This window comes from Brassica oleracea, chromosome C2, assembly GCF_000695525.1.
Source record: "Brassica oleracea var. oleracea cultivar TO1000 chromosome C2, BOL, whole genome shotgun sequence".
In the NCBI taxonomy this organism is placed as follows: domain Eukaryota; kingdom Viridiplantae; phylum Streptophyta; class Magnoliopsida; order Brassicales; family Brassicaceae; genus Brassica; species Brassica oleracea.
The window spans coordinates 11,649,299-11,674,184 of NC_027749.1; the positions used below are offsets into that span (position 1 = coordinate 11,649,299).

Consider the following 24,886-nt stretch of genomic DNA (forward strand, 5'->3'; position numbering starts at 1 on the left):
TAGGCAGCCTTTCATAAGGTTCAGTCCGAAATCAATCAAAAACCTTTTCTGTATTTTCTTTGTCTTTTGTTATCGGGCTGCGAGTCAACTAGGTTTGAGCTTTTAGGCCGCTAGAACTAGGTAACTCGCTGACAGCCTTTGCGGCCAAAGCTTTTATGATCTCTTGTAGTGATCGCAATGCTCTCATGCGGACTCGAAATAAGATCTGTTGTTTTCTCTAAACTCGTTTGTTATCTTTTCATGATTTCCGCATATATTTGGTCACTTGCCGTTGGCTCTCGCAGAGATCCGGGACCTCTGGGAAATTAGAGTTTTCCTAGTTTCCTAATTTAAACGTAAATCGACAGTGGGAATTTCGATTCCCACATACATGCATATACATTTTTATTTTCAGAACATCAACTTTACTTTATGTTTTAAGTTCAACTATAATTACTTTGGAGCAACTATCAGTTATTTATTTTATTTTTATTGAATCGATCGGTAAAAATCACTTACATTATAGACACTAACCACTAGTAAATGAATTAAAAAACAATTTTGAACTCATTAAAGAATAAAACATACAAACCATTAGTATTTTATAAACTGCTTTTATTTGAAGTTCATGCACTTAATATTGTCTTCGACGTCGGTGGTTAACATGGTGAACCGTAACAGATGATAGATCCATCCAAATTCGGATCAGTGTGATATACTTTTAGGCTAATCCACTCTTTAGCACTAGGTGCGTTCTTTCCGGAACCGACCTGATGGACATATCAAAAAAAAAACTACAAAACAACTAATTAAGGAAAAATATTTAGCCATGATTAAAAGAGGAAATGTAGGAAAGCTTACTAAGACACAGCTGGAGAGTGTCACTACAATGTATGTGAAGATTATATTACCATCTTTCCATAACAATAGAAAATATAATATACAGTATTGATTACTTGGCCTATTAATTGTTATAATATCTTAACATATCAGTTAATAAATATGCATATATATAGTGAGTTTTATAAATTAAATAGGTACTTATCCACACATGAAATAACATGTCAGAAAAACAAAAAATAAAGAGTAAACTCAAATAGTTAGTTAAAGAAACATATCTTTAGAAGAAAAACTATTAATGCATAGTATAGTTTGTATGGTTTCATTTTATCCTCGGAGATTGTATACCTTTAAGAGTTAAACAAACAATAATGAATCTTCTGCATAAATAGGGTCTCCTCATGAGGTTTTCTTTGAGAGGAAGATCACTGAGAAGTCTAGTGTCGGATTACGTGTTGTCCAAACGAAAAAAAGTATGATGAACAATAATAATATTGTCCATATTTGCGACACCTGCAGGCGACAGTTCCCAACCCTTAAGGCCCTATACGGTCACCAAAGAGTCCACACGCGTGAAAGAGAGTTGGAGAGGCAGCTGAAGAGGACGAAGCCAAGTTATCCTCCTGGACAAGGCACTAATTATGGATTTTCTCCAGGGACACCCTTAGTCACTCACAACCATTACCACCCTACTTTATCAAATTTTAATCGTCCGGGGATCTCTTTTGGTCCTTTTAAGTCTGGAGGAGGCGGTAACCGCCGTGACTACCCGTATCCGTTGTTCAATGGTGGAATCGCCATGGCTCCTCCTGCGAATCCATACCGTTCTCTCACACAGAACACTAGCTATGGTTCTTCTTCAAGAGTTCCCTTACCATCTTTCAGGTATAATAACTCTCTTGGTTCAGCCAATTCCATAGGAAGATTCAGCAACAACAACAACAACAACAACAACAACAATAGCTCACAAGGTGAATTATCACTTGAGCTCTCTCTTGGTCCATCTAAGTCCATGGGTGACAGCAACAGCAACAGTAGCTCACAAGGTGAATTATCACTTGAGCTCTCTCTTGGTCCATCTAAGTCCATGGGTGGCAGCAACAATAACAGCAGCGCTTACCCATCTTTTAATTGCGGAGTCACTGGAGGAGGAAACATGTACACGAACATGCCAGTGCGTCCTCGTGTGCCTGGGTACCATTTTTACAGAAATAACCCGATTGATTCAATTACTAGAAACTTTCCTCTCTCTCATCCTCCTCCAGCCACGAACATGATGAACAGGCTAGTGCGTCCTCGTGCGTCTCGGTTCCATTTTCAAGGTCATAACCCGCTTGACACAATCATTAGAAACGTTTCTCTCTCTCAGCCTCCTCCAACCACCAATATTCCTGATGATAATAATATTTCGGGCTCTAGTCTCATTGCAAAGGAGAAAGACAAAACCGTGGTGCTTGACGATGATGACAAAGATAACGTGGTGATTGTAGATCATGATGAGGATCAACAGGAAGAGGTTGAAGCTAAGAGTTGTGGTCGTGGTTTAATCATTAGAAACGTTCCTCTCTCTCAGCCTCCTCCAACCACGAACATGAACAGGCTAGTGCGTCCCCGTGCGTCTCGGTTCCATTTTCACGGCCATAACCCGCTTGATTCAATCATTCAAAACGTTTCTCTCTCTCAACCTCCTTCAACCACCAATCTTCCTGATGATAATAATGTTTCGGGCACTAGTCTCATTGTAAAGGAGAAAGATAACGTGGTGATTGTAGATCATGATGAGGGTCAGCAGGAAGAGGTTGAAGCTAAGAGTTGTGGTCGTGATTCAATTATTAGCAACGTTCCTCTCTCTCAGCCTCCTCCAACCACCAATCTTCCTGATGATAATAATGTTTCGGCCTCTAGTCTCATTACAAAGGAGAAAGACAAAACCGTGGTGCTTGACGATGATGAGAAAGATAACGTGGGGATTCTAGATCATGATGAGGATCAGCAGGAAGAGGTTGAAGCTAAGAGTTGTGGTCGTGATTGATTATTTATCATCTTCCCTTTGTGTTTTTTTTTAGTTTTCTATGCATTGTTTGGTATTTGGTATCTCATAACTATTTGAGGCCCCTTTTTTTTTCTTCACCTCATTCTTCTCACTGAAATTGTTTTCTCTTTTTTTTCCTCCTTGTTGTGTGACCTTTTGCATTTAATTAATATTTGAATAATTCCTGAATCCAGTTTTTTTTTTTTCTCAATGCCTATATCTCATGATTGTTCTAAATTTTCTGAAAATTTATGAAGTCATATTCTAAATATTCAAAGCCAAACTTCATCATTTAAATGTTAAAGAGATCCAGTGCTGTCAAAAAAAAAAATGTTAAAGCGATCCAGCATTTTGCTTGAAATCCTTTCCTCAAGAATACATCAAATATTTGTATTGGTTGTTTACATTGTAAATTATATGTAATATTTCAATCGTTTGCAATGAAAAATTGACAAACAAAGCTATACAAAAAGTAGGAGAAATATTAGGGTCTTTCAACACTGGATGTAAACCACCCTATCCAATGTTTTACACGTTTCGTCATCTTTCATGATATTTTGACAGAATGATATAGTAGTTATCTTATTTATCACATTGTGGAAATAAAACATGTGATTAGTCCTATTCACAATTTACATGGAACGCACAATGTGTAGTGAAAGTTAATATCAGTTTTTCATCTAAAGAATATATATTAACAAGGGCAAATACCACGTTCAAGATTACAAAAGAGAATTGGATCAAAGCAAAATCATACAAGACACCACCGTCAAAAACATACAAGTGGTTTAACCACCTTCATTGACAAAATAGATCGTTGAGCCAAGTAGGGAAGCTTGAATCAACATATGATTGCATATGATCCTCTCGAGTCACACTTTTGGCTATAAGATGAGCTCCTAAATTAGAGGATCTAGCTAGGAGCGTGCTCGATTCTCCAAACTGAGGCGTTAAGTCGATTGATGGTAGGAAGAGCTGCAGCTTCTTGGATCTGATCTTTCCTAAATATTTGGGTTGCTAACCAGTAGCCTGACTTGACAGAGTAGTTTCCATCTTTATTATGATTCCAAACCATGAAGTCTTCCTCGTCCAGAATTGGTTTGATACTTAGTGTCACATCAATGTCACTTTGATAGAAGAGATCTTTAAGCTTATCTCTGTCCCACCATTTCCAAGTCTTATCAAAACAGATCTGCCACCTTCAAGTTCAAGTTAACTACAATGTTCTTCATAAGGGGATATCTAAGATGAACATCTTTTATCCATTGGTTTGTCCAGACATAAAGCGATCTTTCATTCCCAACCATCGTTCTAATACTTTTTTCAGCAGATCCCTACCATGAAGAATGCTTCTCCAGGCAAAAAAAAAGTTTGTAACCCAGCTCTGTCCATAAAAGAACAATCATCAAAGTATCTACTTTATAGAACCTACGAGAATAGGCTGGAAGGGTTCAAAATCACATAAGCCTAAACCACCAAGCTTTTTCATAACCACAATTTGTATGAAAATAACTTAAGATGAAAAATATTGTATGAAAAGACATGTATCAAATGAAAACAAATTCTACAGCGTATATATCAAAATAGTTAATTTAAGAATTGAAGTAAAGAACGTGGAAAATGAAGCTTATTAATTTAGCATATAAGGTTCAGCTGTGGTTCCTTGTTCTCATTAGAGCATCCCAAATCTGAGCATAATACTGACATGAGAAGAATAAGTGGTTCCTTGTTTTTACTGGTGTTGCTGTTCCACCCTGCAATTCTACCTTCCCGTAGTAAGACGCTATTGCATCGCTATCCACATCAAGCGTGCTTATTTTGGTGTTGTATTTGAAAAATACACTCCTTTACTCCAAGCACATAAGTGTGATGCTTCACGAATTTGATTTCATGCGGTCTTTGTTGAGAATCAACTCTTACATTTATCCTGCGCATGTATTGAATAAGGATTTCTCCGGAGATCCTGTATTTAAAGACATTGTAAATGATTTTGGTTGGAAAACTTAGGCGATTAGTTGTCAATTATATGATTCTTTAATTATTCGCCATCCTTTTTTTTTCTCTTTTTTTTTGTTCAACCATTAGTCGCCATCCTCTAGAAGTTTTTAGGGTTTTTCTTTTACTTTTTGATACTCCATTCTTCTATTTTAAAATTTATTAGTATTTCTTTAAATCCTAATTTATCTTAAATTGATACTGACATGTCTCATAATGGTTAGTTCTTAGATTTTAGGTCTACGTTGAAGATTTTTATTAGATTGATAATTATTACATTTTTTATAAGAACTTTCAAGGTTTTATTGTTTCTTCAGTATCATGCAACATCTTGGACATGAAAACAAATGTTTTCGAGCAACATACCTTGAAATAACATGGCTCACTAAACATACTTTGATAATAGATTATGGAAGTATTTTCAGCGAACCATAGGATATCACACTGATCAAAGCTGACTCGTGTATAAGTTCTATAAACTTGAGTAACACAGAGTCAAAAGAGTTTGGTTTGTGTGATCTATCTACCATATGGTTCACTGAACACCTCGCCCCCATGATACTTGGATATATTGTTCCGGTGACAGTTTCAATGAGACCTAGGATATTACACCGATTAAAGCTAACTCGTATAACTTTTATATTGTTATAGGTTTTACTTGTTTGTCAATTCTTTTTCCTCCACATATATATGTGCTTTTTTTCTTCTAAATTGCAAGTGTGTATTTGCCTTATGTTTTAAAATTGGAGACAATATTATTTCCTAATTTACTGAAAAACACCTAATTATTAGTCTAACATCGATGAAATTCCTAATTATTGGTTTAACACTGATAGAAGATCTTAGTCTTTTGTTTGGTAGCTATATATATTCGGAAATCTCAAAAATTACAAGATTAATTTGGATATTGTAGAATAATATATTTACCAATTCGAGAGCTTCTTAGTAACAACATGAGATTCTGATTTTTGATCCACTAATATCACACTTTTACAAAAATATGCATTTGACACCAACATATTAGTTTTGATCCAAATAAAATTTAAATTTAACGTTGACACGTCAATCTTTTTATACTTTAACTACCGTTTGACAAGGATCTATAAAAGAATAGATTTTATAGTTATGATGAAATAAACAATCTAAAAAGAATCCTAGATAACATATATTTTATGCTAAGAGAATTATGGAATAGCCATTATTATTGTTATTGCCAAAAAGTTCTAAATTTATCATCACTGCTTGGAAAAGGAATTGACAATATCATCATCACCAATGCAATTAAGAAAGCCCAAGAACTTTGATAAATTAATGTCTTCATACTTACTTGAATCCGTAAAGATTATTCACTAACGAACTTTAATTCAAAGTAGGGTTTATCCAAAATTAGTCTAGTACTCTTAACAAAATATATTTTACTAACATTGATTAGTATATAATAACCAATAAAAATGATCAGTGAGAAAGAGTCGAGTTGTGTACAATTCATGTACTATATAACATGTTGGAAAACTATTGTTTTTTTAGAAATTATATAGGGTTGTATAGTAAATACTAGTAGTCGGTAACATTATTAACATGACCACCATAATCAAAGCAAAATAATATATAGAAACTATTGTTCAACAGACTAAATTATCAATGTTATGCTTCACATCACAATTTGGGCCCATTTTTCAACTAAACTGTATTTTTTATTTAGTTTGGTAAATATTTCACCTAAAATGTCATCGAGCATGCATAAATTTTACGAAATGAGTGTTGTGACACTTAGAATAAGACCAAATCGAAAAGTCTGGATAACACTCCATTATTTAAAGAAATTGATGAGTATAAAAAAACTCTATTCTGAATTAAGTTATCCATCAAAAACTTTTGATACTTAGAATAGATGAGTCTTTTTATCTTTACGAAATGAGTCTTATTATAATATAAAGTGTAGGTTAACTACAAATTTTCCTTAAACAATGGTCAATGCGAGGTTTTGATGAATAATTTGTCTATTTGTGTTGATAAAGCATTTAGTTAAAATTTCACAAAAGATATGTAAATTGTTTTCTCATGTATGTAATTGTTTGTGTTTTGGTCAATTATGTAGTTGTGCTTTGGTTGATTGAATTATATTATTGTGGTTGAAATTTGTTGTCATTGTGGGGATAGCTTAGTTGGGAGAGCGTTAGACTGAAGATCTGAAGATTGCGTGTTCGATTCACGCTCACCGCATTTTTGTTTGTTTTTTTCTAGAGCAAAATCATGACATGCTCTGGAAGTTACCGTCTCCACTTTCTTGTAAATATGTGCTAACAACAAGTCTCATATGTGGCAATCTGTGGTTATAACTCTGAATCATCAACTACAACTGCTTTTAAGTTTGTCGTATTTATTAGCAAAATCTCCAAATATAAAACATTAATACTTTGGTAAATACGGCTGTTAAAAGCTCTTTGAGAGAGATATTTAACAAGTGAGCGAAGTTGCAAGTACATCCTAGAAAATAGGCCCGGGCATTTTAACCTGGACCCGAAGATCCGAACCGGAACCGACCCAAAAATACCAGAACCGGAACTGGACCGAAAATTTACAAGTACCTTTTGGGTCTAAATTTTTTTTACCCGAAAGAACCGGAACCGAAAAGGAACTGACCCGAATAGATCCGGACCCGAAAAGAACCGACCCGAATAGACCCGACCCGATAAGTTTTGTTAACAACATTTGTTATTATTTTTTAACATTTTTAAAGTAATATAAAGCTTTAAAATGTAAAATTTAGAGTTTTAAAATGTTTTATTTTAATTATTAATAGTTTCATTTAAGTTGTTTTGTAAAATTTTAGATATATATGACAAATATTCAACTAAAGTTGATGGAATTAGGTATATCATGTCCTTTTCAGATTCTAAATACCCGAACCCGACCCGGACCCGATATGGATCCGAAAAATTACGGGTATTTTATGGGTATTTTAATTATAGACCCGAACCGACCCGGACCCGAGAAGAACCGACCCGAACCCGAACCGAAAATTTCTAAGTACCTATTGGGTCTAAATATTTAGGACCCGAAAAGACCCGGACCCGAAAGGAACCGGTCCGAACCCGACCCGAACGCCCAGGCCTACTAGAAAACACTATTTGTTTGAAGAAGGTGACACTCTGCTCAGAATCTACAGCGAAACATGGGATTTGAAGGAGTTAAAATGTGTAGCCAAAGGTTCTATGACATGCCAGCTTATACTCGCAATGAACCGAGTAAAAATGCAGGTGCAGTAGCTAACATATATTTGATTTGAAAGTTTTGTAACCAGACAGACAATGCATCATAGTTCATGCATGTACTGTATATCCGCAACGAGGTCTAAGTCAAAGTGTCCACTATAAGTTTGCAAGCTCTCTCTTTAGTTGAATCTGTAACGATTACAACCACGATACAATCAAGGGAGAAGATACATGGACAAAGGGTGGGGCAGTTGCCCACCATGACTTTTAAAATTTCAATGTATTTTCTTTAAATTTTTAGTGAATGCCCCTATGTATATACAAAATAATTTCTAGATTCGTCACTGATTACAATTTAGAATCTCTCAAACAGAGTCTTTACAATCCTATCTGAATTTGCAGAACTAATTCCTCACAAAATCGTGGCGTTTTTATTCTCAACCATACAATTCACAGCATCCCTCTTCCTTATAAGGCTATAACCTATCACTCCAACAAGAATGTCCCTTCATGATGTTATATAATAACCAAACATTTATTTGATTCATTCCCCAAATGATTCATATTTTCCATTCGCATATGATTGCTGGCTTCAGGTCAAACACAGATTATATATAATACATACTCAACAAAATGCATTTGTCCATTTTATTAATACCGAGAAATGATCATTCTACTTTCTTTTCTAACAGCTATATAACTTATATTGCTTCTTTTGTTTGTTTTTAACACATGTTACTTCTTTTAGTTACCTTTAAGAATCAAAATGTTCAGATTATTATGCTCTCTCTTCATTACAAAATTAATCTTAATTAAACGATGCTTAAATTGGAGAAATAGTCACACTTTTACCTTGAAACGAAGTAAAAAGAAAACACGTTAAGTGCAATTGTTGATGGTGTCACCGCGAAGTTCGTCCAAAGGCACACAACCCTTCCCCAACATAGACCTCAATAATCAATTAACATCATAGCCCCTTTATTAAGCAAGCATTTGACTTTTTACTCCTATAAATCCACAATCAAAATTCAATTCTCATCATCACCAACACAATCACCTCTCTCCTTCTCAACTCAAAACCAAAAGGATACAAACATGGAAATCTCAAAAACCCTTTTGCTAGTGGTTTCTCTTGTGGCTGCAACTTGTTTCTTGCAAGCCAAGGCAGCTGGAGTTTACTGTAGCAACCCTTACACTAGATGTTACCGCAAGTACATTCAATGTCCAGAGGAATGTCCAAGCACAACTGCTATGAACTCCAAGTACAAAGTTTGCTACGCGGATTGTGATAGACCCACTTGCAAATCCCAATGCCGCAGTAAGATTTTTTGATACCTTGTCATATAAGTTTCCACATTTCAAAAAAAAAAAAAAAAAAAGTTTCCACATTTCCCACGTTCTTGTGCACTCTTTATTTCAAGAAATGTTGGATCATATGTTTTTTTTGGTATAGTGCGGAAACCGAACTGCAACAGACCTGGATCAGCTTGTTATGACCCTAGGTTCATTGGAGGAGACGGCATTGTGTTCTACTTCCATGGAAAGAGCAATGAAGAATTCAGCCTCGTCTCTGACTCTGACCTTCAGATCAATGGTAGGTTCATTGGCCACAGACCCGCTGGTCGTGCCAGAGACTTCACATGGATCCAAGCTCTCGGGTTCCTCTTCAACTCCCACAAATTCTCTCTTGAAGCCGCAAAAACCGCTACATGGGACAACGAAGTCGACCATCTCAAGTTCACTTTCGATGGCCAAGACTTATCTGTCCCGGAAGAAACTCTCTCCACCTGGTTAGTACTAAAACAAAAACTCAGATTGAATATATATTTTCCAAAATTCTTGAAATCAATATTGTAATCTTGAAAAACAGGTACTCACCAAACAAGGACATCAAGATCGAGAGAGTGACTTCGAGAAACAGCGTGATCGTGACAATCAAAGACAAAGCCGAGATCATGGTCAACGTTGTTCCAGTTACAAAAGAAGACGACAGGATCCACAGCTACAAAGTACCATCAGATGACTGCTTTGCACATCTAGAGGTCCAGTTCAAGTTCTTCAACCTTTCACCAAAGGTCGATGGAATCTTGGGACGAACCTACAAACCTGATTTCCAGAACCCTGCTAAGCCTGGGGTTGCAATGCCAGTGGTTGGTGGTGAAGACAGCTTCAAGACCTCATCTCTCCTCTCCAATGACTGTAAAACTTGCATTTTCTCTGAATCACAGACAGAGATTGAGTCCGTTAAGTCAAAGATTGAATATGCAGCTTTGGATTGCACCCGTGGAGCGTCTTCTGGATACGGAATCGTGTGCAGGAAGTAAGGAAGTCGTATAAAAACTTTGCTTACAAGAAGAATAAGGCCAGAGAGCAGTAGCTTCTGCTGGATATTTTACAAAGTAAAATAATTGTCATGAAAAGATGTTATATGTACTTGATATTTACTACTTTGAAATGCGTTTTCTATTGTATCATCCACCATGTATTCTATTTTGTATAATTGTATTAACTTAATCATTATTAATGATATATTACTAATAGACATTGCTTAATTATCAACAAGTTCAGGTAGAAGAAAGAGACAGACAAATATTGTTGAAGAGTTGCAGACGAAGTACATAATTAATTATAACTAATTCAACAATAATCAAAAGCGGGGATAGCTCAGTATGGAGAGCGTCAGACTGAAGATCTGAAGGTCGCGTGTTCGATCTACGCTCACCGCATAATTTTTCTTTTTATTTATCACTTAAACGTGTCACGCAGTTGACTAAAAGTCTAATATGTCGCAGTGATAAATAAATCCAAAGAAATTTAAACAATTAAACAAGCTTACACGCGGTGCTAGGTATTCTTCTTCTTTTCTATATTGATTTTGTGCATCCGATTTGGTTTTCTGAGCCATATATCATAGCTTAGTTTTATTGTTGTCATATAAAAAAACATTTCTAATCTGTTGGGAGAGCGTCAGACTGAAGATCTGAAGGTTGCGTGTTCGATTCACGCTGACCGCATTATTTTCATTTTTATTTATCACTTAAACGTGTCACGGGTGTGTATTCAAAGTCTAAAACGACGTCGTTGTCGCCCTGCAGTGATAAATAAATCCAAAGAAATTTAAACAATTCAGCATGCTTGCACGCGGTGCTAGGTGTTCGTCTTCTATTCTATATCGATTATGTGCCTCTGATTTGGTTTTCTGAACCGGTAGAACATATATCATAGCTTAGTTTTATTGTTGTCATATAAAAAAACATTTCTAATCTGTTTAGAAACATCAATACTCCCCTTATATTATATAACAAATCACATCCATTTTAAAATGCAAAACTAAATCACGTGAATGAACTAGTCTTTAACTATGTGTTTTACTCCAAAGTCTATTAAAAGCTAATAAGAAATACAAAATTAAAATCATGAAACTATATAGACATTATCATAAGAAAAATTAAAATTTAAAATAATAATTTAGTAATGTAATCATATCGGTGCAATAAATATTTGATATCACGAAAAAGATAATGAAAACAAATGCGATCAAAATATTTTTAGAGATACCCAATCTTTGTAGGTTATTATCTAAATCGTTTTGAGTGTTTTATTTCACTTTAAATTGATATATATATATATATATATATATATAATAGCATAGACTTACGTTAAGGACTTTCAAATCTCTAGAAACACAAAGAGTTATAAGAACAACTTTTTTTATTAGCTTTACAAACTATTCAAAACTAAAGTATGTTTCTCTTAGATCATATCTCAATCTTATTGATCTTATGAAACACCTTTCCATTAGATCTCTATTTATATGAAAGACAATTCCCTTTAACATGTGAGATATGGAAAACACAAACCTAACCTAAATAGAAACTTCATTTTCCTATTTCTACGTTTCTTTATTGTGTTTATCTTAACATATTAGACATCTAATAATATGCTAAGTTTCCACAAGCTTAGAATTATCTAACATTCACCCCCCTTAATTCCAACTTGAATTAGGGAGATCAATTTCTTGAACTCCAATTACGCTCCTTATTTGCTTGAACATAATCCTCAAGTAATCTTCCTTCACCACACCATGGTGTGCGAATCCACCCATTGGATTCACATCTTTCTCAAGGTTAGACCGGATGCTCTCCTCGCTTCTGTACCGCATCTTCTTAGAATCGGCCCAATTCTTGTAGAACCTTCTCCTGACCTCTTCACTTAAGTTGCGATGAGTCTTGTGGCTGAAGCTCACTGCGACGATAACTCTGGTCACATCCGCCATCTTACGTACGTGATCTCTGGAAAGGATGTCAGCCTTCTGCTCAACACCCAACACATTTATCTCTGGTTCATCTTCAGCCTTTGAGATCTTTAACCTTGACTGCATTGGTACGTGGGTTGAATCACACGCTTGCATCTTTGTGTCACATTCCCCTGCGGAGTCGTGTTACACACTTCCACCTTTGTGTCACACAGGATTCCTTGAGCATACCTTCCTTGTTTGATTATGCCTGCTCCTTGAATCACCTCTATGCCAAGGTAATACGTTAGCTTACCTAGATCTGACATCTCCTCCTTGAATTGCCTAATCACCTTAAGAGAAATTCCCGTCACAAATAGATCATCAACGTAGATGGCTATGATCAAGACGTCACCTCGTTCAGTCTTGCGGTACACTGATGGTTCCTTCGTGCACTTCTCAAATCTCATCTCCTTGAGAACCTGATCAAGTTTCACATTCCATGCTCTTGGTGTCTGGCGTAACACATGCAACCTCTTGTGTAACACACAAACTCGATCCTCTTCTCTTTTCTTCTCAGAACCATTCGGTCTATCTACAAGCTCCCATATCTTGTTTCTTGTGATAGATTTCAGCTCGCCTGTCATAGCTTCAATCCAATTTTCTTCACAAACTAGATTGAGCTCATCTGAGGCTAACTCTCCTCCTCTATCGGTGCAACCTAGATTGAACTTAGCTGAGGCAACCTCTCCTCCTCTATCGGTGAAATCTTTTGAGCCGATAGAATGCCTCACGATTATCTGCTGGCGTTGGTGGTGCGATTCGTCTACACAAATCTCCAGGCAATAATCCCAATGGCTTGATGTACGAACCATGGTCTTAGTCGGGAATGAGTCTCTGATTTGCTTCCCTGTGAGACATGTGTCACACACGGCTTCTTCGTGTGTTACACTCTGGAATGAGTGTATAATCTGCTTCTCTGCTAGACATGAGTCACACACGACTCTTCGTGTGTTACACTCTGCATTCCTACGACCATCTCCTTCCAAACCATGTTGTTCATCACTCCATAGCTTATATGTCCTAGTCGAGCATGCCACCTCCATGTAGCATCTTCGTCCCTGACATGCAAACACTCTAGGTAGCTTATCTCCATAAGGGTCTTGTAGAGACGGTTTGGAGATCTTGTCACACGAACTAGCAACCTTCCATGAGAATCTGTGAGCGTTAAGTAGACGTCTTTCATGTTAACCTCACATTCGTTCTCTGTTGCTTGCCCAAGACTCAATATATTGTGCTTCAGGTCGGGTATGTAGTATATGTCTTTGAGTGCCTTCTTCTCTCTAGTCTTGCACACAAAGGTAACCACACCCTTTCCTACAATGTCAACACACGATCCATCACCAAACTTCACCTTCCCTTTGGTGTTGAGATTCAAACTCGAAAAGAACTCCTTGTTCCTGTCATGTGATTACTCGCTCCATTATCCAAATAGCAGACTCTTGCATTGCCTTTGTCGATATCAAGATTCTTCGGAATCACCTTATCCTCGTTCAAAAACACCACCTCGTGTACATAGAGTGCATCGGCCTCCTCTGTCTCGTTTAGGTTGGTTTCTTGATTCATCTCTGTCTTCTCGGGACATAAAGTTGCGTAGTCACCAGGCTTGTCAGATCTCCAACATATCAGTTTTGAACGATTCTTCTTCGAGTTGTTATCTTCGGTGTGTGACGCACAGTTTTGGTTGTGTGACCTACCTCGACCTCTGCCTCTACCGTTCCTTCCTCTTCCTCTACCACGGGAATTCTCATAGCCTCTCTGACTATTCTCTTCATTGTTCGAAAACATCAGCTTCCCTTGGTCTTCTTTCTGAGTTTCTTCTCCTACACACTCCTCGTACGCCTTAAGCATTCCAACTATGTCTTCAAACCCCATCCAGTTGAGATCTAGGACTTGCTCAAGTGATGCTATGATCTGGATATACTTGTGTCTCGGAAGACCCTTCAAGAACTTCTTGACCATCTTGGATTCTTCTATGTTCTCTCCCAACGAGGTTGCTTTGGATGATAGGCCCGATATCTTCCCTGCAAAGTCATCGACCGTATCGTTATCATCCATCTTCAACCTATCAAACTCCGTCATCAACGTCTGAAGTCTCGCCTCCCTTACACAATCAGCTCCTAGGTGTCGCGACTTGATGGCATTTCAGATCTCTTTTGATGCGGTTTGTTCTCCCACCTGGAGAAACAATGTTTCGGGAACAGATTGAAACAAAAGAGCTATCGCAACATCGTTCTTCTTTTGATCATCTGAACCGGGTTCGATCGTGTCCCACACTTCATGAACACGAAGTAGAACCTTCATCCTCATCGACCAAACTGTGTAGTTTGTTGATAACAACATCGGACATTGGATGGATGTAGATCCAAAGTCCTTCGTGCGTGGAGCCCTAGTCACGTCCGCCATCTTGATTACTCGATCTCTTGTTCACCAGCACCAGGATCTTAAGCTACAATTTAAGCTTAGATCGAGTCTCCAACCTGAAGCTCTGATACCAATTCAAATCTCTAGAAACATAAAGAGTTATAAGAACAACTTTTCTTATTAGCTTTAGAAATTACTCAAAACTAAAGCTCTCAATATGTTTCTCTTAGATCATATCTCAATCTTATTGATCTTATGGAACACCTTTCCATTAGATCTCTATTTATATGAAAGACAATTCTCTTTAACATGTGGGATATGGAAAACACAAACCTAACCTAAATAGAAACTTTATTTTCCTATTTCTAAGTTTCTTTATTGTGTTTATCTTAACATATTAGACATCTAATAATATGTTAAGTTTCCACAAGTTTGGAATTATCTAATAGACTTTGGTATAAAATCTTTAAATTAATTTTCTTACATCACTACAAAAAAACGCATAAATAACGACGGTAGTTAATTCGTCGTAAAACAGGGTTTACGACGAAATAACTACGAAACCCGTTTTCTCGTTAATCGTTCGTCATAACGTATATTTCCTCGCTAATTTGTTGTAAACTTACGAGGAAATAATTCGTCGTAAAGTGGTATCAGTATATTCGTCGTAAAAGACACGTAAACACTTTCCTCGTAAAATACACGTAAACATTTTCCTCGTAAACTACACGTAATATATTTCCTCGTAAAGTACACGTAAACTATTTCCTCGTAAAGTGCACGTAAGCATTTTCTCGTAAAGTGGACGCTAAATTTCGTCGTTGTTTACACGTAATGTTTACGACGAATCTCTGTGCCTTTCGTAGTAAATTCCTCAGTAGTATTTATTCAGTTTTCTCGTTAAGTTGACGTAATTTAGCTACGAATTTGATGCGATTCTTTATTTTTTACAAAAAAATATAATGAAATAAAAAAATTAAAATTATTTCAAAAATATTAAAAACGTAAATAATAAATCCATACGAAAATATTTTATAAATATTTAAGTTTAGAATTTAATATAATACAATAAAAAATGAAAAAAAAACTAAGGGTTGTTGTTGTTGTTATCCTCCTCTGTACTTCTTCCTCATCTTCTTGTGTGCGGGATGACTCTGGAACGGGATTATTAGTTAACATTTAAAAATCATCTTCCTATATTATCAACAAATTTTATAAACCTATCTACAAATTATTCTCTACACTAACCACCTGATCAACACTAATTTCCTTAAACTAACCACCTAAGCTAAATTAGAGAGGAAGTAGAGAGGAATACCTTGCTAGGAGAAGGAGAGGAAATGACTACGAAATGAGAAAGTGATTCGGTTCGGTTATATATAAAGACTTACATTTCGTCGTAAAATCCTCGTAACTTTACGACGAATTAGCAAGGCCCGCGTTTTATTTTACGACGAATTAGCAAAGCCCATGTTTTTGTTTACGACGATTTTACGACGAAAAGTTTTTTTTTAATTTTCTTCGTAAAGCCCACTTAAATTTTCGAGAAATTAGCAAGTCCCATGTTTTTCTTACGACAAATTACCGAGGTCCGTGTTTTAATTTACGACGAAAAAATGTTTCAATTTACAAAAAAAAAAACTGATGGAAATCACCGGCACCAGAACAGTCTTATCAATCCCAAATAGCATTTGAAACTGATCAGAACTATCCTAGTGACAGTGCACGCCCTTCAGGTTTTTTCAAACTATTGTTTAGTTTTTTTTTGTGCAAGTTTAGAATGGGAGTGATGTGCTTATTTATAGAAGTAGTTGTACTCGTAAAGTCCTTGTAAATTAACGATGAAAGAACAAGGCTCGTGTTTTCATTTTCGTCGTAAAATCGTCGTAAATTTACGAGGAAATAGCAAGGTCCGTGTTTTTATTTACGAGAAAATAACAAGGCCCGTGTTTCTTTATGAGGATTTTACGAGGAAGGTATGCAAATCCCTATCACCCGAAACCCCAAACCCGAAGTTCCTTAACTTCATCTAACACTCAATCTCTTCTTTCTAAACCCCCAATTGAGTTACAAAAAATCAAATTATATAATTTAATTTTCATAATTAAACAAACTAAACACATGCATTAACTCTAAAAATAAATCATATTTAAGAAAATTACATCATCATTCGGATACATCATTGACATTCTCTTCATCACTAGAAACATCATCATTTTCATTAAACTTGTTTTCAACAGCTTCGTTTGTCGTATCGTCGGGAAGATCTTCATACTCACGATTATGTGGATTAATAAGAAGGATGTCATCAGTTTGTTGTTCAGGTTCCTCGACTTCATTGATGTGTTCTTCTTGCAATGGTTGTTCTTTTCCACCGATTATTCGTCCACGAGATGTGACTTTGACAACGGTAAACCAATTGATTCCTAATTCTCTCATCCGAGGGTATGGAAGGAAGCTGACTTGGTCTGCTTGCGAAGCTAATATGAAAGGCTCGAATTTTTTGTACCTTCGTTCACCATTGACATCAACTACACCGAATTTGTTAAATCGAACACCTCGGTTGACGACGGAGTCGAACTAGTCACATTTGTAGAGGACACATTACAGCTTCAATAACCCTGAAAATTCCACTTCAATAATCTTCTGCAAGATCCCGTAGAAATTTGTTTAGCCTTTCACACATATTCCATAATTACTTGTCGCCCGATGTCTACCATACTCATATGTATGAAAAGTAAAGCCTCGTGTGAAATACATCGGTGATGTGGTGACCTTTGCAACTGGGCCTTGAATTAATTCATGAAACCATGTGGGGTAATCTGGATCGTTATAATCAACCTGCAAAAATAAAGAGAGCGTTAAAATTAATTAATCATAAATTTTGACGCGAAGTAGACGTAAAATATTTCGTCGTAAATTCCTCGTTATATTTACGTCTACGTTACGGCGAAATCTTGTTTCCCCGTAAAAACCACGTTAAATTGCGTCGTTTTTACGACGAAAGTTTATTGTCGTTATTTTACGAGGAAATTATGTTGATTTATTTATTTCTCGTAAGGTTCTCGTAAATAAGACGTACATTTACGAGGACTTATTTTTCTCGTTACATTTCGTCGCTAATTTTGTGATTTCTTGTAGTGCATTTTAGACAAAATAATGAAAAATGATTTCGTACTTATTTATGTATGAACATATGTTTGCATTTGTTTTTTTTTCAAATTATCCTATCAAGATATAATATTTACAATTTTTTCTAATTAAATTATTTTATATAAATTTATTATTCAAGATAATGTTTTCCATTGGCCATGTAACAATTACTTACGAGTTTAATTTGTGATTTTTTTAAGAAAGATATTTCATTCAAAATTTTAAATTGGAAAAATACAGTAAAACCTCTATAAATTAATAATGTTGGGACTTTGAAATTTTATTAATTTATAAAGATATTAATTTACAAAAGTTTCCTTATTTAGACCTATTATTTTAAGATATATTTATACTAAGATAAGAAAAATATTTGATTTTAGTGTATAAACATTAATTGTTATTTTTTAAATTTGATATTTATATAAATTTTATTATATTATTTGGTGTATATAATATATATATATTTCATAGAACTTAAATGTGGATTTAGATATAATATTACTACATCTCATCAAAAATATATTAAGTGTTAAGAAAATATAAAGATAATTTCATTGTGAATATAAAACAAACAATATAATAATAGGTTTTTACTTATATAAAAATATATATACATATAAATTATTAATTTATAATTTTAATGGGACCATATAATTACATAGAATTTTCTAAAAGTTATTATCTTATTATCTTATTGATTTGTGTCACATTTTGAACCAGCACAAATTGGGACTAGAAAAATTTATTAATTTATAGAGATTATTAATTTATCGAGTATTAATTTATAGAGGTTTTACTATAGTTTTATTTTTATCGTATCTTGACACATTATGAATTATTATAGGGGATGATATATTCTTATCGTTGATCCAATCTTTTAACCAACTATATTATCATTTTCCCTTATAATAGCAACACATATGTGACAAATTGCATAATTTTACATGGAATGTGAAAACTTGTACATCACTTCTATCAGTTTTTGATAGTAAAATCATTGATAAGTATTTATATTATACATAAAAATCAGGTAACATATATATAATTAGTGGCATAACCTAAAAATAAATAACTAAAGAGTATTGTAATATTTAATCTTATATTAGGCATTAAAAAAAAGTCTAAACTTTTGGTTCTACTTATATATACAATTAATTTCATACCTAAGATCATTTATACATAATAATCAGGATACTATTTTTTAATATTCATTATGATAATTATATATGTATGTATAATTAATATAAAATGTTGTATAACCAGTAAATAGAAAGCAAATATAAACCATGTATTAGTGGTCTAGTGGTTAAACTCAACCTGGAAAGTCATGGGTTCGAGTGCCGCTGGGAGGTGATTATCTTGAGGGACCTTCGGGCCCAATACAGAGAAGGCTGCTAACGTGTGGCCACCGGTGGAATTTACATGAGGTGATCACCAGCCCTCATGGATGCTTCGGCGGGCTCCCCGGCTAAGCTCCGGTGGACGGTCATTGGCGTTAGTCGGATCCTCTCGAGGCTCCGGATACCAGGGTCATCAAAAAAAAAAATAGAAATCAAATATGAAATAACTCTTTGATTGATTAATGTAGGGCTGGGGAAAAAATCTGAATCCGAAGAACCGAACCGAACCGAACCCGACCCGAAAAAGTAGTACCGAACCCAAACCGAAATTGATTAAATATCCGAACGGATTCAAAATTTTGGTATCTAAAGAACTAGAACCGAATCCGACCCGAAACGAAATATTCCGGGTACCCGAATGTATCCGAAATAGATTTCTATACCCCCTATATAAATATATTTTAGATTTAATGTCTATTAAAAACATCCAAAATATATAAGATATTTTTAAATAGTCCAAAATACTTGGAAATATATACAAAAATACTTGAAATATCTATTAATTATCTATCCAAATATTCAAACCAAATCAAATTATATATTAAGTTTAAGTATTTTTGACATATGTTATTCAAATTTATATGTAATAAATTATTTTTTTTATATATTTTGAGAAATTTAAAGTATATAATGAATTTAAAAATTTTAAAAATAATTTTAATGGGTTATCCGAACCTGAACGGAACATGAACCAAAACTTAGAAATATCCGAATGAGGCTGAAATCTTTGACCCTGAAAACCCGAATAGACCCGAACCAAACCCGAATGGGTACCCGAACGCACCCCTAGATTAAAGTATCAAATGCAAAGTACAAGAAAGAAGAAATTAGCCATAATCAATTAATATATGCTAAATATCTAGTTCTTGTTCTTAATCTTTTTTCTCTTTTTCTTTTGTAGTCGTGTTTCCTCGTCCTCTCTTGTATAATTTAATTTAATATATACTAATATTTAAGATAATATTGATCTGATAAAAACTAAAAGGTGTTCAACTGCAAGATAAAGTTACCAACAATTCTTGAAAATGATATCTTAAGTATTCTATTATTTAATAGAAAATATTCTCGACAACCAACTGAAAACAACATAATCATAGCCTTTTGGCTAGCAGCGAACAAATTCGTACACGATAAAATTTTAGATGTACAAAAACATACCAACCTTATTGTTACGTGTATATGAAAACTTGGTTGACCTACAATATACATATTTTAATTTTCTATTTCTTTTATCGTGTATTACATTATATAATTTGTCTAATTTGACCAATATTTTTTTTGAGTTTACACAAATTAACTTCAGTTTGATGATATGCTTTCATATATCACTGGTAATATTGTTTTACATCATAATATATATATATATATAACATCTAATAATATTATTTTATTACTTCATTTTGTTTTTTGAAATACAACAACAAATGTCAGAAAAACATTTTCCAATTAATTGAAAGCTCATAGCTCCACAAAACCTCTCGCATTCGTCTTCATTTTTATTACATTTATTGTAACATTTTTTATACTCGTGTTTAACTCCAAAATCTATTCAAAATTAATAAGAAATACAATATTAAAATCATGAAATTATATAGAAATTATCATAAGAAAAATTAAAATTTTAAATAATAATTTAGTACCCGTAAGTATATCGGTGCAATGAACATTTGATAGCACGAAGAAGATAGCAAAAACAAATGCGATCAATATATTTTTCGAGATACCCATCTTTTTTTATTGTTGTTTTGAGTTTTTCATTTCACTTTCAATTGTTATATATAATATTAATAGCATAAACTTAAGTAAATGACTTTTTGGTATAAATCTTTAAATTAATTTTCTTAGATTTTAGTCAAAATAATGAAAAAATGATTTCTTACCTATTCATGTATGAACATATGTTTGCATTTGATTTTTTTCTTCAAATTACCCTATCAAGATATAATTAATAACTTTTCATTATTTCTTCGGGCTAAATTTTTTTGTTAACATTAATTGATATAACTAAGAAAATAATAATTACAATATTTTCTCATTAAATTATTTTATATAAATTTATATATTCAAAATATATTTTTGATGTAACAATTACTTACGAGTTTAATTTTTAATTTTTATAAGAAAAATATTTCATTCAAAAATTTAAATTCAAAGTAAATTATTTTATTTTTATCGTATTATGAATTGTTTTTAGAGAATGAGATATTCCTATCGTTGATCCAATCTCTTAACCAAAACCTGACTCTGATACCACTGATACAGAATCTGTATCGGAGAAGATGATGAATAGTAACTTTGGAATCACGTTCATAAAACGCCAAACCAACTCTCAATGTGTGAAGAACTTAGAAGAAGAAACAGTTCTAGAACAACAAATATTATCATTTTCCCTTATAATAGCAACACACATGTGACAAACTGCATAATGTAAGATGGAATGTGATACATCACTTAGTAAAATCATTGTTAAGTATTTATATTATACAGAAAAAATCAGGTAACATATATAAAATTAGTGGCATAACCTATAATTATATAACTAAAGAGTATTGTAATCTTTAATCTTATATTAGACTAAAATAACAAAAGAAAAAGTCTACACTTTTGGTTTTACTTTAATATACATATATATAAATAATTAATTAATTAATTTCTAACCTAGTATCATTTATAATAATAATCAGAATATTATTTTTTAATATTCATTTATTATAATTATATGTGTGATTTTTTCGAAGAAAATAACCAGGTAGTTGAGAATTTTAGAAAGCAAGGAGATACAAATAATAGCATAAATTTATGTAAAGGACTTTTTGGTATAAAATCTTTAAATTAATTTTCTTAAATTTTAGTCCAATAATGTTAAAATAATTTATTGCCCTGTTATGTATGATTGTACGAACATATGTTTGCATTTTACTTTATTACAAATTACACTATCAAGATATAATTTTATTTAAACAGATTTTGCCACCTGTAATGATAATAATTTGTCATTATTTCTTCGGGCTAATTAATTTCGTTAACATTAGTAGATATAACTTAGAAAATAATTTTTCCAATATTTATGAATTAAGTTATTCTATATAATATTTTAATAAATATTTTCATTGGCTATGAAACAACCACTTACGAGTTTAATTTATGATTTTTTTTGTAAGAAACATATTTCATTCGAAATTTTAAATTTGAAATAAATAATATCTTTATTTTAGATTGTTTTGTGAATTTTAGATATTCTAAAAAATTATTTAAAACTTAATTAATACTTTTATTATAATAAGCACAATTTGGATATTAAAATGAGTACCATTTTAAGTGTTTATATATTAAAATAAGCTGAATAATTAGTTTAGATATTAAAATTGGGTAGAAAATTTAAGTATTAAAAAGCTTAACGAGATTTAGTTATGAATATTTTATGGAATATATATTTATACGATTATTTATGAAGTGATTTTGCTGATTTGTTACATTCTCCATGATTTTAACTGATTTTGCTTATTTGTCATATTCTTATTAGTTTTTAGATTAAATCATCAATTTATTAATTTAAATAATATAAATATTTTGATTTCTAATTAATTTATTAACTTAAATATTTCGAAATTTCTAATTGGAATTATGATTATAATTATTTTAACTTTCACAAGATTTTTATTAGTTTTTAGCTTAAATCATTAATTTATTAATTTAAATAACATAACTATTTCAAACTTTCTAATTGGAATTAAAATTATAATTATTTTAAAAAGTTAGGACCAATTCTATTTTCATATGATGTAAGATGTTTTAAACTCTATAGTTTCAATTTTCTCATTCATTCCAAGTTATCTCGATTATAGTTTTTGACATCTATATTTATGTACTTTTGATATTTGTTTTTTATACTTGGAGTTTTATGTTTTTCTTCTTTCTTTGAGTCTGAAATACTAGGAGCAAATCAGTTTTGTTACATGGAATTTGGAATTATGAATTAGGTATTCTGAATTACTTCAGTAGTTATTTCATGTGTATGTTTTATTACTGTTTAATCTATAAGAAAAATATGCTTTAATATTAAATTTAGAGAATTGCCTATGTAATCATGTTATAAACATGTCTTTAATTATTTAGTTTCTAAAACATATAAAAGTAAATATATTTTTAATGAATAGTTAGACTTATCATTATATAATTAACCATAAATTAACTTTAATAATAAAATTATCATTATCTTTTGTTTCATTTATTAAAATTAAACTTATGAAATATTAAGATAAGTCAATGTATATATTGATCAAGTAAACCAATGAAATATTGTCATTATCTCAATTCGTTTTTAAAAAAAATTCTTCAAAATTATCATCGAACTTTAGTTATTATTTAATTTTTATTTATTTTGTTCTTATTTGGATTCTGTGTGTTTTAATGTTTTTTTGGTAAGTTAATTCATGTTTATGGTTCAAAAATACAAAGTAGATTCAGAGATACCAAAAGTTCACATTCTTACTTTACTTTATTGTGTGGAATATTTGATATGTAATTATCCTCTTATCGTCTCATAGTTTTATAGCTTTCCTTTGTGTTAAGAAGAATTAGATCGAAATAAAAATCGAAGAGAACCAAAATGATTAAGAATATAAAGAATAAGTTATCATGATGTTTAAATCATAATACATATATTACTAATTATTAGTAAAACGATCATGCCCGCATGTGCGGGTAAAACACCTAGTATACTATTATTTGAGAAGTGAATTTGTTTACTTGTCATATTCTCCATGATTTTAGTTTATTTGATTACTTGTCATATTTTTCATGAATTTAGGATAAGTCATTAGTTTAATTAATATTATTTTATTTGATATTTATATATTTATCATGATATTTAAGTTAATTAATAAACATTAAAATATTCTTTTGATATATAAATACTATTATTTTAAAAATATGTTTAATATATAATTATCATGATATTTATGATATTTAATTAATAAATTGATAATAACAATATCTACCGGTAATATTGTCATTACTTTTATGTTATATTTAGTTTATAAATTTTAATGACTAATATTATAGCCAATTTCTCTGATTTTTATTTGAAATATTGATCAAATACATATTATTATAAAATTTATATATGAGTATACTAATATATCTGAACAAATCAGCTTTTTGGTTTGATCACTTAATATACTGAACTATATCCATATATTGCGGAGGTTTTAAAATAACGATCATTCAGTTTATTCGATAATACCAAATCCATACTATTTTTTGGTTCAGTTTTAAATGTTTTGATTTTATTGGATTGAACACTTCTAGACTGTCATTGTTTTGTTAATGTTTTATATTTGTGATTTCACTACCGCATGACTTTTTTCAGTCCAAATACAATATGTGTTTAATTTCAAACACAAATTTTCTAATTTAATTATTACTACAGAAAAGATTTTGATCCAAAATCTACGTCACATAAATAAAAATAAAACTATAAAACAAAAGAACATAAGTTGATACATTGATTACTAATATGAATATTGAAGTTTTATAATTTATAATAATTTGAAATTTGTATCTAATTTAATTATTATGTTTTATGAAAATAAACATTAGAGTTGAAAATAAA

General features: G+C 32.4%; 3 protein-coding genes and 2 non-coding genes across 5 annotated transcripts; 4 read left to right on the forward strand and 1 right to left on the reverse strand.

Annotated features, from left to right (window-relative positions):
* Positions 1-1,200: 1,200 nt before the first annotated feature.
* LOC106326225 (rho GTPase-activating protein gacO-like) lies at positions 1,201-2,851 on the forward strand. The gene has a single exon (XM_013764248.1). The coding sequence runs from the start codon at positions 1,295-1,297 to the stop codon at positions 2,849-2,851; it is 1,557 nt and encodes a 518-aa protein (XP_013619702.1). The 5' UTR covers positions 1,201-1,294.
* Positions 2,852-6,996: 4,145 nt separating this feature from the next.
* On the forward strand, positions 6,997-7,069 carry TRNAF-GAA. Its single transcript has one exon. It is a non-coding gene; the product is annotated as a tRNA-Phe (tRNA).
* Positions 7,070-9,119: 2,050 nt separating this feature from the next.
* LOC106325989 lies at positions 9,120-10,532 on the forward strand. Its single transcript, XM_013764033.1, has 3 exons — positions 9,120-9,379; positions 9,515-9,851; positions 9,932-10,532. The coding sequence occupies exons 1-3, from the start codon at positions 9,157-9,159 to the stop codon at positions 10,383-10,385; spliced, it is 1,014 nt and encodes a 337-aa protein (XP_013619487.1). The 5' UTR covers positions 9,120-9,156; the 3' UTR covers positions 10,386-10,532.
* A 182-nt stretch (positions 10,533-10,714) lies between these two features.
* TRNAF-GAA lies at positions 10,715-10,787 on the forward strand. Its single transcript has one exon. It is a non-coding gene; the product is annotated as a tRNA-Phe (tRNA).
* Positions 10,788-13,277: 2,490 nt separating this feature from the next.
* LOC106323452 lies at positions 13,278-14,437 on the reverse strand. Its single transcript, XM_013761573.1, has 2 exons — positions 13,771-14,437; positions 13,278-13,672 (listed from the first exon to the last, which is right to left on the reverse strand). The coding sequence occupies exons 1-2, from the start codon at positions 14,435-14,437 to the stop codon at positions 13,278-13,280; spliced, it is 1,062 nt and encodes a 353-aa protein (XP_013617027.1).
* Positions 14,438-24,886: the final 10,449 nt, after the last annotated feature.